The sequence below is a fragment of the Aotus nancymaae genome, unplaced genomic scaffold (genome assembly GCF_030222135.1).
Source record: "Aotus nancymaae isolate 86718 unplaced genomic scaffold, 86718_ANA_hifiasm-v0.15.2.pri h1tg000033l, whole genome shotgun sequence".
Lineage (NCBI taxonomy): Eukaryota > Metazoa > Chordata > Mammalia > Primates > Aotidae > Aotus > Aotus nancymaae.
In genome coordinates, this window is record NW_026988447.1 from 11,752,462 (window position 1) to 11,768,545 (window position 16,084).

The 16,084-nt window shown below is 35.8% G+C and overlaps 1 protein-coding gene across 7 annotated transcripts in view; it reads right to left on the reverse strand.

The window, feature by feature from the left end:
• Window positions 1–531: 531 nt before the first annotated feature.
• The window catches only part of GUCY1A1 (guanylate cyclase 1 soluble subunit alpha 1), a 70,711-nt gene continuing 55,158 nt past the window's right edge, over window positions 532–16,084 (reverse strand). For 6 of the 7 annotated variants that reach the window (XM_064383795.1, XM_064383792.1, XM_064383793.1 and 3 more), the window contains 2 exons: window positions 12,749–12,903; window positions 532–5,042 (listed from right to left, as the gene is read on the reverse strand). In XM_064383795.1, the coding sequence (XP_064239865.1) occupies window positions 4,841–5,042; window positions 12,749–12,903 (357 nt within the window). In that variant the 3' untranslated portion in view covers window positions 532–4,840. The remainder of the gene's footprint in view (window positions 5,043–12,748; window positions 12,904–16,084) is intronic. The other variant, XM_064383796.1, reaches the window with a different exon arrangement.

Genomic DNA, 16,084 nt, shown 5'->3' on the forward strand with positions numbered 1-16,084 from the left:
TACCATCAATATAATAAAAGAAACATTTAAAGGAGAGCAACAATTCATCAAAGATCTAGTAGCTGACATGCTAAGAACAGAAGAAAACCAGACAACACAGATGACAAAGGACTAATTGCCTTTGTTACTGAAATCTTACAGCTTTAGTAATTGATCCTTCTTCTTCCCACCAAAGGATACAAATATTTCCCAGGTCTTGAAAAGTATCCTAATGAAGACCATAAACTCTAATGTTTGTAAATTTTGGTTGAAAATGACATTTGGTTTTCTCTGCTTAGTTAGTTAAGCAGTCCCTGCTTTTAGCCTGTGTTTTGACAATAGAACTACACTTCCCTACCGTCTCTGCAGCCCTGAATTTCTGTTTTGGAGGAGATGGTAAGTCCCTCCTCACAGGAACTGCAAAGCGTCTCTGCCCTCCCACCTCTCACACGTGCTGCGTTCTCCATCTCTGCACCCTTAAAATCGGCCTTCATTTAACTGTCCAAGTACAATCACCTGAAAACTGAAATAGCATCAAAGTGCAAAATGAGGTGACATCAATGATCTATGTTTTATTGTTCAGTGAAAGGTAGTGATCAAACAAGCTCCTCAACAAATATGTGTCAAAGATTCCATTTTACTTATTAATAATGATTTATGTAGGTCAAACCCATGCACCTAACACTACTGCAGTAATTCATTAACCAGTTCTGCTTGGGGCTACTAACATTTGCATCAGCAGGGGCTTGACGGTGGATTTAAAGCATTCTATGGCACTAGACTTTATTGGGGCTTTGCATGTCAAGCTCCATCTGGGCGGTTTTCCAGCTGGGTAATCTCTGAGAACTGATGTCTATTCCTCAGACACCACTTGGACTACACACTCTTGTTTATTCATCTCTGTCATTTGTGAGGCCTACCACAGACAATCACCCCCTTCCATCTCATGCCTTCTTCTAACCTAACCTGGGACAGGGCTGGGAAGTCTTTGCCTTGCTGTGGTTGGAAATATCAGGGAGAATATTTGGCAGACAAGTTAGTTAAAATGCTGAGGCAACTCTTCTTCCCTCCCTGTCAAAGGATCTGAAAGACTAATAGCCTTGAGAGTGATATAAAATTCCAAGACCAGACATCTCAGCTTTTTGCTCATGCTTGTGACAAAATATCCAGGATATAAAATAAATCATTTTCCCTTGAGCCATAAACAGATGTTGCTTTAGTCACCTGTGCAAGTAAATACCCATCCTATCTATCCTTATCCATGCTATTTCTGATAGTCTTTGGAAAACACACATCTGATCATACCATCCTCTTCCCTGAAGACTTGATCCCTCTCTTATCTAGTAGCTTTAAAACTGTTGGAGAGGGAAACAGAAGCCAATGGATCTAATTATTCTCGTTTTGCTGCTTCTTTTTGTTTCTTTTGTAAGATCTATTTTGAAAAAGTGCCTCAAGTGAATAATAGCTCTTATTAGAGCTAATATTACTATTATGGTAATAATGTTGATAACTATTTAAGGTCCTGTAAAGCTGTGTCATGTATAGTTATTAATTACTATATATTAATGTTACAATAGTAACATTAATAACTATCATGGCACACCTCTACATGACACACATAACCCTTGGTGATTTTTGTCCAGTTGGTCTTTTGTCCTTATTCTCCCCCCTCCCAACTCATCCCAGGCAACTGACTGTCCAGAACGTGCTGCGCACCCCCAAGACCCCATCTCTTTGTGTGTGGTAATTTATCTGCCTAGACCATGCCCTTCCTCTTCTCTGCTTGATGAACGCTAAGACCAAAGACTTCTCTAAGCACAGATTCTCTAAGCGCAAACTAAGTCCCCTAGTTTGCGCTCACACAAAATCTTATAATTATGTCTTATATTTGTCTTTCACTTTCCTTTCTTGATTGATTGGGTCATACTTTATCTTTAAATTTCAAAAATATAGCAATATTCCTGGCACATAGTAGGCATTCAATAATTCTTGATGAATGAATAAATGAAAATGAGTAAATGAATCTATTTGTATTAAGGTTTTCTTAAATATATGCTTTGCATTTTCTTACAAAGTCTAGATAGATAGAGAAAGGCAAAGCAAAATGGGAAGAAACATTTTAATTCTGTATTTCCCTTTGCTTCTTGATGCAAAACATCTTTAGAAAACTTCAGTATAACTCCATGCTTGCTTGAGAAATATGTTTAAGGAGCTAATTTATATAGGGCACTTGACACAAAAAAATAACAGGACAAGAAGCCATGAATGGAAACTATATAATCAGAACAGAAGGAACAACCCCTGGATTTTCAGGAGAAACAGTCTGTTAGGGAAGCAGTCTTGGGACCCAATCTTATTTTTGGGATAGTTAAATGGCAACATAATTCAGTACCTGTAGTCCCCAACCTGATTACAGGCCCTGTTTGTCCACTTCTTTTTCCATCCTCAATACCTCACAAGATCTGACTTTGTTCCCTTATTTATTTTAAGAATCTATGCTCCAGGGTCTATACTCTGGCTACCATCACTGGTCTGGATCTGAAAAGTGTCTCCCTAATCTCTATGCTTCAAAGCAGATAAGATAGAGAAAAAAGAAATTCCTTAAATGTTTTAGCATCTAAATTGTGAATTTCATATGTACTCTGTCATGGAAATATATGTTCATCTTCTTTAAGATCCACAGATTATTCTATATTTAATGGGCCTTTGTAGGCTGGTCTGGGGAACCTATCACAGATGATTTAATTTCTCCGTGAAAACTTTTTTTGGTAGTTTTTTATTTAGATAAAATGCCAAATTTATAGAAAAGTTGCATGAATAGTACAAGAAACTCCCACACAACTTTCCACCAAGATTATATACATTTTCCCACATTTGTTTTGTATATACGCTAATCCATCACAAACACAGAAAATACTTTCTGAATTCTAATTGAATTATAAACTTTTTGAGTACAAATTATTAGCAAATTGAGGTCTGCTGAAATGTTTGATCAAGACTACATTCCATTTTATGCTATTACATTTTCTTTATTTCTATTATTTCCCCATAAGAGTTCAGTCCCAGAAAGACAAATGTATTTACATTTTTATTTTCCTTGTAAGTAGTGATTTAACTTCATATATTTGTGAGGATATAACTATACTTTCTCAAGGCCTATGGTACTTTTCAATAATAGGGTGAGTGTTCATTGAGTCAGAGTCAGTCCTGTAAGACACCGGGTTATCACTTAGTAAACAATATTATTGTATCATCTCTAGCAGCACCCTTGGAATACTAGAGGCCCATCAGTAATAACTACTCCTGACGTCACTGTGGGGAAGCCTGGGAACAAATGAATTTTTAAACTGAGTTATTTCTCAGAACCCCAATTAAGAGTTTAGCATATCTATGGCTCTGCTAATGTTGATTTTAAAACTGTTTAACGTTCATCTTTTTCTGACTTTAAATTTGAGCTTTTAAAAATCAAATCCTTATCCTCAACCAAAATGTAGATATTTAGTTCACCAGAAAACTTCAACTGACATAATTAAAATTAAAAGATCATAGCTGCTTATAGGTTTATGTAAAACCAAAGAAAAAAGGTGAAGCTCTGGAGAAAAATATCAGAAATTTCCATAATGTAGTCACTGCCTTATTTGCTTTATCAATACTGAGTCTCTTAAAAAAAATCAAGATATTTCAAATAGAATAAAAAAACTTATTATATGTATATTTAACGAGACAAAAACTTGATTCTTAGTGCATAAACATACACCAAAATGTTCATCCCAAATACTCATGAAAAATGAGATATCCACAAAAGAACAAGTCTTATTTCTACTTCCATACTTAGATTTTCTACTTAAAACTGTAAATGGCCCATCATGGCAACAGAAGACGCCTGCTGAAGTAGGTCCGCATTGTTCCAAGTGTGCCTGCATGTACGTGTACATGTGTGAATGTTCTACCAATGTCCTTTATGGTGGGTCCTCTGGATCATTACTTTATTCCCACGTTGCTTTCAGCTAAATTAGATTAGAGTTATATTACTGCATTTTAATACAAGATACAAACCTTTTATCTTGAATACTTAGCTATCATTATAGTAAAATGAATTAATAGGAATTAAATCACTAATATGAATTAAAATAGCCTTTACCATTGTAGAATTTAAAAAAGTCAAACAAAAGAAATATTTATTGTTATAACACACATTACTATGGAGAGTATTTGTAACTTCAAGAACTAAAAATAATATTTGATATTTACAGAACTATTTTATATTCATATTGCATCTAACCCCTAATTGCTTATTTTCTAAAAAGAAAAAAAGAAGAAAATGCAACAGAGACAAAAAGGTCACCGTATATTCAAACATATGCTAACAGTTAAATGAGAAAGTGCAATAAAATGCAGAGTTGAAAGTTTGAAAGAACTTACGGTGTCAAAGAATGTAATTTCTATTCAAGTCCTTTTTTTAAGACAACACTATCACAAACACACTTTAATAACCATGGCATTTCATCAGGATATCAGATTGCGGGTGACTCCATCAGTTTGTACAATTGACTACAATTATCTGATATATGTACAAGATGCTGAATTTTGAGTACAGGTAATAAGTGATGGTTATATCACAGAAATACTGCCCAAAAAGTAACTTTTTAAGGTTTCTTTTTTTTTTCTTTTTAACAGAAGAGCTGAAGTACTGAAGTGAACACATTTTGTTATGTTAAATGAGAGAAAAAGTAGATTGAGAGTTCGCTCCTGAAATTTTAATACTGCTTGTTAGCCATCTACAATCCTAAAGTGCTTTCAGAGGGTCTACACGTCTTCAATGAGTCAAACCCCAACGACTTATAAATAGGCATATAGGTTGCTAATCTATTCCTGACGCTTTGCCTAAAAAATTGGCATTGCCATCTTCCACATTTTTCTTTTGGAACCATGGTTTTGAGTTTGTTCCTTGTTGGTAAGCATCCAGAAAATGGCAGATTCCGGGAATTTCACTGGGGAAGTTCGGTGGAAGTTCCTCCCTTGATCGAGGGGTAAACACAAAACCAGGGCAGTCTTTGAGTAATCTGAAAATATTAAAATAAAATATTAAAATATAATACTGACATAAATGTTTGTCCACTCAAAAAAAGAAGACAACTAACTGAATATTACTGAGAATATTAACAAACCAGTGATTTTAGGTGTGATTGACAGGAAAAGACAAATGAGGTTAATAGACATCTTCACAGAAGTACAATGAAGAATCAATTCACAATAAGAAAATTGTGTCAACTAATGTATTTCACTTACACTGGAAACAAATTATAAAATATTTTTGCAAAGATAATATCCACATAACAGTGCAATTTATAGTAGTGAAAAAGTAATCCAAAGATTTAATAATAGCAAAGTATCCACACATAGCCATAATAGTATTAAGATTTCCTAAGTTGAAAGAGGTAAGACGTCCATTTATCAATTCATGAGTTTTGTAAATTTTACTATAATCACAGACAAAAAAAGTAATCATGTGGGCAAGAAATTCTGAACCAAAATCACAGTGACAAAAATGATGTGCGAACAACTTTTGAATCTTTCAATAGAATTTTTGTAAATTCTAGATTCATAAAAATGAATCAAATTAAGAATCAAATGAGATTTAATTGTACATATCAGCACTCTACTTACTAATTGTTATTAGCAATATTTTTCCTCCCGAAATTCATCTGTTCACCAAATTATATTGTTTGCTATTTTACTACTTGTTCATTATGCTAAACCCATTTTAAATTCTTAATCTTACTGATTAAGCTATTGGCACCTCTTCCCATTTGCTTCCCTAGCTTTCCGTCAAATGCGAACCTAATAAGCCTCTCTAACCTAATATTCAGGCCATGCATGAAAAATGTCGCATAGTTGTGGGCTCTCAACCAACTTCTACAGAGAAGCATGTATTATATTTATCCAAACAGACCATGGTCTTCTACTCACCAGTCTGTAATGTCATGTCTAAATTAAATACAATAATGATGTTGAATCAGATTTTGGTGCTGTGACAACATCTATCTGCTGAAGAAACCAATTGAATAGAAATCTGTCTCAAGAATGACAGTTTAATTTTCATCAGTACATCAATAAATATGTAATCAGCAAAACAATAAAACTAACAAAAATGATGCCTTAGTCATGAATTTATAAATATTTTGGAGTGACTATTATTTGAGAATACATAATGAAAAGTTATAGAATCACAACGTATTAAAAGTATAAGCTTCAAAGTCTGGTAGATCTAGCAGTAAAGTTGTTCATTATCCAACCTTTAAAATGAGGATAATAATAGCACATATTCCTTAGGACAGTTGTGAAAATTAAGTAAATTGATTTTTAAAAATTGACTAAGCATCAATTAGAAATCACACCACACCTATCATATCGGTAAAAATAAGTTTGACAATATCAGTCTTTGGGGAATAGCACCCTTCATACACTTGGTAGAGTGTAGATTGGTAAAATCAATTTGAACAGCTAATTAATGGTTAGTAAGGTTGAAACTGGGTATAGCCTATGGTCTGGGAATACCATTTTTAGTTATATTATCTAAATACATTTGTATAAAGATATTTATTGAATCACATTTTGTAATAATGAAAAATTGGATACACTTTAATTAACCATGGGTGGAAGATAGAGTCTGGCTTATTCATACTCCAGAATACATATTATATCACATGCGCATATAGTAACATACTGGATCTAGTTCATACTGGCTTGTGAGCACCAATTGTTAAATACTCAGAAACTTTGTAAGACAGTTAAGCCCTCTGTAGCCCAAAAGCTGCCAGAGTGTACATAGCAACACCACAGAAATTGGCAAATCCTAGAATCATGGATTTTCTGTCTCATCCTCCAAAGGTGGTTTACCAGCAAACCACTCCATTAGCAATAGTTAAAATGAATGATCTAGATTTATAACTAGACTTAATGTTTTATCAAGGAAACTATACCAGAAACATAATACTGAGTGGATCCAAGGCAAGTCATAAAAGGATATGGACATGTTGATTGGGAATCTATTTTCCTCTGGCTTTATTTTTCTACCTGGCAGGACCTAAATGAAAGTGATATTCCTGCCTCTCTCTACCCATTTTCCTTCCTGGAAAGCAGAAGTGACATCTTATTGATGAGTTGTGGAGAAGCTGCCGAACATGCATCTATATTTTGGAGATTGTCTGCAGAGAGTATATATTCTCAGCTCCTACAAACTATAAAGCACATGATCCACTGTATCAGAGTGTGTGATAGGGACCATGTAACATTTTATATTTATATTTTATTATATTATATTAATATCTATTTATTTTATTGTTTTTATAAAACAGAAATCTGAAATGAATATGGCAAAATGTTGATACTTAAATATTAGTATTGGCTATATGAGTGTCATCTTGTTTGCTTTGTTTTTTTCTATATGTTTAAAAATTAAATATAAAAATGTATAAAACTATGAGTCTAATAAATAAAAATGTATAAAACTATAGGTGATTGATAAACTTTTTTTTTCTATCTATGACAACCCAACATTTCCTACTAAATATGGTCATTACAATCACAATCTCATATTTAAATGTATTATATAAAAATATTCAGCCTTTACAAGTGGCTTTAAAGTGCATCATTTGAATTTATTAAGGACCTTGCTCTGGATCACACATCTGGTAAGTGCTGTGTTTGGGACTCTAAGGCATGTCTTCTGAATACAAATTCTATGCTTTTTAAAGACACTTAACAGACAAACATAATTAGAATGTCATGGAGTTAGAAATGTTCATTATATTGTCTTTAAAAAAAATCAGAATATTTAAGAAAAACAATTTAGACAAACAAATCATTTAGATGAAAGCTTGATGATAGTAACACCCAAAAAAGGCAGCAACAGCCTAGATGTCCTCATAGGGTGGACATTTTTCTCTACATCTTCTTCAGCAGGCATCATTTTCCCAAAATTATTGCATCAACTCTCCTATTCTCTGTTATCTTTCTTATATTCCTTTATTCACTCTGTTCTTTCTTCTTACAGAATTCAATTCTTGCTTCTCTAGCACCATGTGCTCAGACTTGTCCTACAAACGAGATCCTAGGCCTGCTTACCCCACATGCTGGCCAGCATCCACGCATCCTCCCCACTTGCCATTTTTGTTTCTAATGATCCTTGGATCACCACATAAACCTCTATCATTAATCCAAGACCTGAAACTTTAACAATATCTAATGTAGTCTCTATTAGTTTTCCTCACTTCAAAAAACACCAACAAAATGCAGAGTATTATCCCCTAAAATTAGAGTAAAACTCCTTACAATGTTTAAAAGACAGGAATGTATAATTGTCATTACATTGCCACATTCTGAATCACTGATTAGAATTTGGAAGTGGAAATTTGAAGATAAACATTTTTTTGGGGGGTTATATGTATGTACTCTGTGTCCTAAATTTACCTGTATTTACAAATATATTAAGGGAGCTACATTCAATATTAAACAGATTATTTTATTACTAAAGAAATATCATTCGGGAATTTAATGTATTGCCAATAAAGCTCTCCAAAGAAAAGTGCATTTTGTATTTGCACACCATTTTTAGCATCCACTTCTTGTCCTGTACTTTGAGTAAAACTAAAATTATGTCCCTACTATTGACTAAATTTCCCAAAGCATGTATGTTTAATTGAAATTTAAATTATTTATATTAAGTTTTCCTAGCATATGGAAAAAAGTGAGGTATCTCTCAAAGAATTTAAAATGTTGTTAAAAGTATTTCACATTAAATATTTATATTTGCCTAAATAAAACAGTATTAACTACTGCTTTCCCTTAGGCAAGACATAAATATCTCAGATATGAGAATAAAAGGAAAGTAAATTAGTATTGAAATCAATACAAAAGGGAAAAAACATCATATCATATTTGTCTATAAAAAGTAGAAATTACTTTAGCAAATAAGCTGAATAAAATTTAATATAAATTAAATTTAAATTTCAATATCGTTCATGTATGTGCATATCAACATAACTGAAAAAAGGAAAGAAATGTAAATAGTTACTATCTCTAGGTAGTGAGATTATGAATTTTTCCTATTATTTACTTTATAACTTACTAATTTTGTAAATTTTCTAAAATGGACATGTGTTACTACACTAATAAAAAATTTATTTAAAAAATAACACTATGGTATAAAAACCTATACGTGCATTTCTAGTAACATTCCCAATATAGTGAATCTAAGATTTAAGACATGAGCATTCTTCTATTGCCAGAAATATATGTCAACATGTCGTGGTCCTCTGCTGAAATACCTGAGATCCTGAATTATATTTTGGAGAAAAATGAGTAGTTAATATCAGTGTCTCCTAACATGACTCAAGACCACCAGACTTTGAGATAGGAAATGAAAGATTTTTGAAAAACTTAGTTTTATACTGTTAAAAACAATCAATATAGAAGAAAAAGGAAAATATGTTTTTTATATGTAGAGGCTTTGTTTTAAGGTAGGATTACTCAATATGCACATGCACACATAATACATCACTGAACACTGATGAAGCAGCTCAGCTCTCAGTGGAAGGACAAGCAACTGACTCCTGCTTAATAGGATGATTCCCCTTAATGCCTACAGAGAGAGTGGAATCATGTTGTTTCAGGGCATGGATTCTTATCCCTACCTATATTACACCCGATAGGACCATAGGCCAATTACCATTACAATGAACCCCAGAGGTTTTTCCAGTTCTCAGGTTATACTGAGTTATTTTCATATCCAGGAGTCAATAGTCAACCAGTAAATACAGAAATAGCTTTCCTTCTGTGGTCCAGGCACTGATCTAGGAGCTGGGGATACAGAATGTGTACCACAGGAAGCTAACATTCTGCAAAGGGAGGCAGGAAATTAACACATAAATAGTACGTAAGACAATATCAGATGCAGGTGTGAACTGAGAAGACAAGATAATGTGAGGGTGTGTGAGGAGAAGGTTGTTGCTCTAGCTATGGTAGTTCAGGAGTGTCTCGTTAAAGATAGGAGAAGAAATGATCGCTGTAAGGTAGATGGTCTGAGTAACTAGGTGGATGGTGATATCATTTTTAAGGTGATTGGTAAGCTTGCCTGGGCGGGAAGTGGATTTCATCAGTCTGCATGGGCAATCACTCATTCTAATTTGGTCCAGTTAATTTTAATAGGTCAATTAGTCATCCAAGTGGAAATATGGAATAGGACAGATATATGCTCTGTAGCTCCATGGAGAATTACAGGATGGGCAAAAGATTTTTCAAAAAATGTTTACAGTCATAAAAGTTCAGACACAGAAGAGAACAGGAGCAGAGGCTCTGGGCGCCGCAGCACAGGTTTGGTAGGGAAGGAGTGCCAACAAGACGCTGAGAAGGTGCAGACGTGGGGTAGTGAGAAAACCAGGTGAGTGCAGTGCCAAAAATGTAAGGAAGAAAATGTTTAAATGAGGGAGTTCTCAGCCAATTCAAATGCTACTGAGATGTTGAGGACAACAAGGAGAGAAAATTGACAGTGATTGTAGCAAGGCACACTGATGACCCTGATAAGAACCATTTCAGTGGAGGAAATAATGACTGGAGTAAGTTGAAGTGAAAATAAGAGGTGGAAAAAATAGAGATAGTGAATGTAGACAACTTCTTTCAGTTTTGCTATAAAAAGGAGCAGAAATTTAAAATTGTAGCAGAACAAGAAATAAGAACGTTTTTATTTTTTCAAGAGCATTAATAGATACGGTTGTGTTCTGTTGGGAATATCATTTCATCAGAAACTGATCATAGAGAAAAAGCAGTTAATTTCATCAGAAAAGTTATTGAGAAGGTGAGAGGAAATATCACTCAGACTAAAACTGTATCAACCAGGGGTAGGAGGGGAGCTAGCCCAATGTAAAGGGAACAAAGACGGAGGAGACAGGTACTGGGATAGCTCTCCTGAGGGAACCTACAGTGTGAAGCTGGCAAAGTTCTTATCTGACTCCTAGTCTAGCTGTGAAATATGAGGCAAGATTATCAACTGAGAGTCTGGGCTGGAAAGGAAAGGATGTTGGTACTTCAAGAAGGGAGAAGGCCAGGTGCATTGGCTCACACCTGTAATCCCAGCACTTTGGGAGGCCAAGACGGATCACTTGAGGTCAGGAGTTCAAGACTGGCTGGCCAACACAGCAAAACTCAGTACCTACTAAAAATACAAAAATTAGCCAGACGTGGATGTGGGTGCCTGTAATCCCAGCTACTTGGGAGGCTGAGGCAGGAGAATCACTTGAACCTGGGAGGCAGAGTTTGCAGTGAACTGAGACTGCACCACTGCACACTCCAACCTGGGCCACAGAGTGAGACTTGGTCTCAAAAAAAAAGGAAAAGAAGGGAGAAGACGAGAAGATGATATTTATTAAAGAGTTATTTCTGAGAACAGAAAAGTTAACTTGCTTGGTATAATTTAGCTACTCCATAGATCTGAAAACCTTTTCTGTTGCTTTAGAGTTTCCAATAGAATGAGACAAAATGTATATGATAGATGTATTTCTACTTACCACGGATTGCTTTATTGTCTGGTTAAAGGTGGATAAGTGATGCCAAAATGGCAGATTTTATAGGCTCAGGGTGTACATTACATGTTGTCAAGAAGACAGTGAAAAAGGAGGTTCTTCTGATGCGAGATGACACATGGCTCCTCCGTGTTAACACTTGCTGCCAATCCACAAAACTGCAATCTTTGAAAAACACTTGATGATAGGGAACTTGACTGGCTTTTGTCCTCGATTGCAGGGAGGGAGCTTCTAAAACTCTTGGAGTTTTTTTGAGTTATAGGAGTATCTGTTTTCCATGAGGCCCTTGGATCATATTTGAGTTTATACTAATGAGATGACTCAGAATGTAGGCAGGGAACCAGAAAAATCAATCTTGTGATTAGAAGGTTGAGGTTTTGTGCTAGCCTAACCTCTGGGGAGGAGATGGTGCTGGTGACTGAGTTCAATCCCATGGCCAATGACTCAACCAATCATGCCTACATAATGAAAGCAATAAGACTCTATACATCAACTCAAAGCTCAGTGAGGTGGAGCTTCCTGCTTTGTGAACCCATTGATGTGATCAGAGGGAGGTAAGTTCTGATTCCATGAAAGCCCTGCATCTGGGACCCTCCCAGACCTTACCCACTCTGTTTTCTCATTTGGTTGGTCCTGATTTGTATCCTTTAAAATAAAACTGTAATAGTAAGTATAGCAATTCCCTAAGTACTGTGAGTCATTTTAACTAATTATCTAACTTGAGAGGTTCATGGGAACCCCCAAATTTGTAGCTCATTCAGTCTAAATGCACACTTAGGTCCTGAAGGGTGGTTGGCATCTGAATTAAGGGCAGGCTTGTTGGGTTTTATGCCCCATAACTTGTAGTTATGACTGCTCAGTCTGGGTGGTTAGTGCCAGAATTTCACTGCAGTATACTAGGTGGTGTAAGAACACCTATCAACATACTGAGAGTATTGATATATGCTTCTAAAAGAAGAGTGATGGAAGAATATGTAATATCTGTCAAGGATTATAGTTGGGCCACAAACACCTCAGGCGAGTCATTCTTAAGAGGCTAGTAAGTAGTGTAAAAACAGTTAAAGTGAGGATGATAAAATTTATCACTTTTCTTTTTTCTTTATGATTAAGGAAGAAAAAAGTTATGGGGAAATATGGCAATTGCATATAAATAAAAACAAGAGATTTTAGGTGTTTAACATAATTACTACCTGTAAGTTGTTGGACTGACATTGATTTTTCGTGGTACACTGCAGGACTCAAATTTGTTAGCCAGAGTGACATTGTTTCCAAAAAGGCAGTAACGAGGCATTTTAACTCCAACGACGCCAGCAAAAACTGATCCAGAATGCAGTCCAATTCGCATCTGAAAGCAAAAAATAACATGATGTTCCCAGTCACTGGTAAAACACTTCCTATTTGTCAGTGTTGTTTGAATACCCTGTCTAAATTATTCTACCATTCACCCTCAGCATACCACCCCTTTCCTCAAAACCTCCAGCCAACTTCCCTCTACTCCTTATATGCAATTAAAAATTACTAGTGCAGGCTGGGCGCGGTGGCTCATGCCTGTAATCCCAGCACTTTGGGAGGCTGAGGTGGGTGTATCACAAGGTCAAGAGATCGAGACCATCCTGGACAACATGGTGAAACCCTGTCTTCTACTAAAAATACAAAAAATTATCTGGATGTGGTGGCTCACTCCTGTAGTTCCAGTTACTTGGGAGGCTGAGGCAGAGGGTCACTTGAACCCAGGAGGCAAAGATGGCCGTGAGCTAAGATTGCACCACTGCACTCCAGCCTGGCAACAGAGTGAGACTGTCTCAGAAAAAACTTACTAGTACAGAATCAATAGTCACACCTCTTAACTCTTTTCCATTTAGATTTATTACACAAACTATCTTAATTTTGCCAGTCTGTAACACCTGAAACAAGTTACCATGCACAGGGATGATAGCTACCACAGTAACATAGCAAGGAGGATATGAGCTGTTTATGTAAACCTGCCACCTCTCCATCAAGTGAGATAGTCATAATTTCTGGACTCCTAGAGTTATTTCCCCAGACCCTGACAAAGAAAGGCAAATGAAGGTAGCTCTAAGGACTTTAAACGTTTTGTAGACATTTTACCTTAAAACAGCTTTATACCAAACACTATTCCACTATTCTAATGACTTACAACTGGGGAAATGAAATTGTACTATTTAAGCAGAAAATGACAGAGGAAGCAGAAAGTGGAAGTTACTTAAGTCCAGATGACAATGTTTATACACATTAAACTAAAAATCCAGACTGATTAAAAAAATCAGATTTGTTCCACGCCTAGATAAAAGAGGCAGTCTGGGATGTGTTGTGGCAAAATTTTAGGAATTCTGGAATTCTCCAATATTTGGAGAGCCACCAAGACAGAATGTTTTATTTTATTTTATTTATGTTTTTAGAGATAGAGTCTTGCTCTGTCACTCAGGCTGTAGTGAAGCGGCACCATCATAGTTCACTGTAACTTCAATCCCCTGGGCTCAAATGATCCTCCCACCTCAGCCTCCTGAGTAGCTGGAACTACAGGCATACACCACCACACCTGGTTAAGTGTTGAAGTTTTTTGTAAAGACAGGGTCTTGGCTATGTTGCCCAGTCGATTCTCAAATTCTTGGGCTCAAGTGATCTTCCTGCCTCAATCTTCCAAAGTGATAGAATTACAAATATCAGTCACCTTGCCTAGCCAAAGCAGGATATTTAAAATGAAATCTTCAAAAGGTCTGATTACTTGATGATCTTAAAGGATTCACAAATACTTAAATTACTGCTGCTACAAAGTAAGCTAAAGTGGGGTTATTTTAAATCATAATGACTATATCATGTTCATTTTCAAACTCTATGTTTACTCCACCATTTTAAAAAGTTGTATTAGATATATGCATTTTGAATGAAGACCAAGAACTCAGTAACTTAGATATAATTTGGAATCAGAAGACTTCAGTTCTGCCTACTTTTATTAACTAATTTCAGATATCTGCTAGAAACTTTCCAGACTCACTTACATTTAAGATGTCATATGAATTCGACAAACTTTTCAAACAAAAGCACTAGCCTGTGAATCAGAAACTTTGCATTCTAACAAGCTCTACTGGTAACTGGTAGTCTGACTTCCTTAGGTCTCTTTACTTCCCTCTGATCATGTTTTCACCTATAAAATTCAGGGTTTGATTATTTTTAAATAACTTTCTTCACCAAAGTTTTACTTTAACAAGCAAAACTTAGATATCTGCTATATATCTGGCTTTGTCTCCTTTAAGAGAATATGATTTTACACATATAACGAGTGATAGATTATAGATAGAAAGATAGATAGATAAAGACTCTCTTCTGCCCCTAAATATCAGCCACGACTTTAGCATATTTAGATTGGGGAATTTTTGCTCTCTGTGAGCACTCTTCTGGTTAAACCAGGTTTTCTTCCTACACTTAGTTATTCCAGTTTATTATATGTTAGATTTACCATAGCATTTTAATCTTATTTCATAATTAAAATATAAATACGTTCTGCTCGTAAAACCCGAAGCCACGCAGATAAGACAAGTGTCCCTTTTAGTCCTTCCACCCCGTGCTGCCCTCTTCCCCTTCTCCAGCTCTGAATTTCACTCTCAACCCCAGCATTTTCTTACAGAGCTTTTCAAACTCATCAGCAAGATTTAAAACACAATGTGTTGAAGACACACATCGTGGCCTGAGCATATCTCTTTTCACTGGTAACAGACTGCCATGTGAAATAATGAAAGGCAAAGGCAGAATTCTGGCTCCTCGAAAAAGTTTGAATGGGAACCTGCTAAGGGCATCTTCTCTTTGGAACCACTTGTGGCATAGCCCATTTCACATGTAGGCTTCCGGGAAGAGGAACGGAGGGGTACTAGAAGTTTGCTTCCATGTTCACTTGTCACCTACTGACTTTCACTGTTATCTTCAGCCCACTGGTCTCTGTCCCCAACCCACCTGCTGCTTTATAAGACTGACTGGATGGGTGTTAGTGAGGAAATCAATAGGAATTAGTGAATAGATGAATGATTAGCACATGTGACGTGCTAGAGGAAAGTATAGAGTTTGAAAAACAAAAAAAGAAAATATTTTCTATTCTTTCACTTCAATTCTGTACCAGGAGGTAGCAGGGCAAGAAGCAGGAAAAGCCTGGGCTTTGAAGCCACGTGGACATGACTCCAAATCCTGACACATGGGAGACTTGACTGCTCTTGCCCACTGGTGAATTATAGATTCCTCTTTGAAGTGTTACTATAAGGATTAAGTGAGACGATGTTTAAGTCACAGTATGCTACTTTCTGATACACGTTAAAGTTTCCCTACTAAAAATACTCTCCACTCTGCCTCTGTGATGTTTCACAGGTACCTCTTAAGGCCGTCAGATATTTCCCAGTACTGCACGTTAGTATGCATAAAAAGGTATGATAAACGACTCACTTTATACGTCTTTAAAACTAACCTATCGTTACCCAGGTAACTATCTTTGAAACTAGCTATAAATAATTCTTCCAACT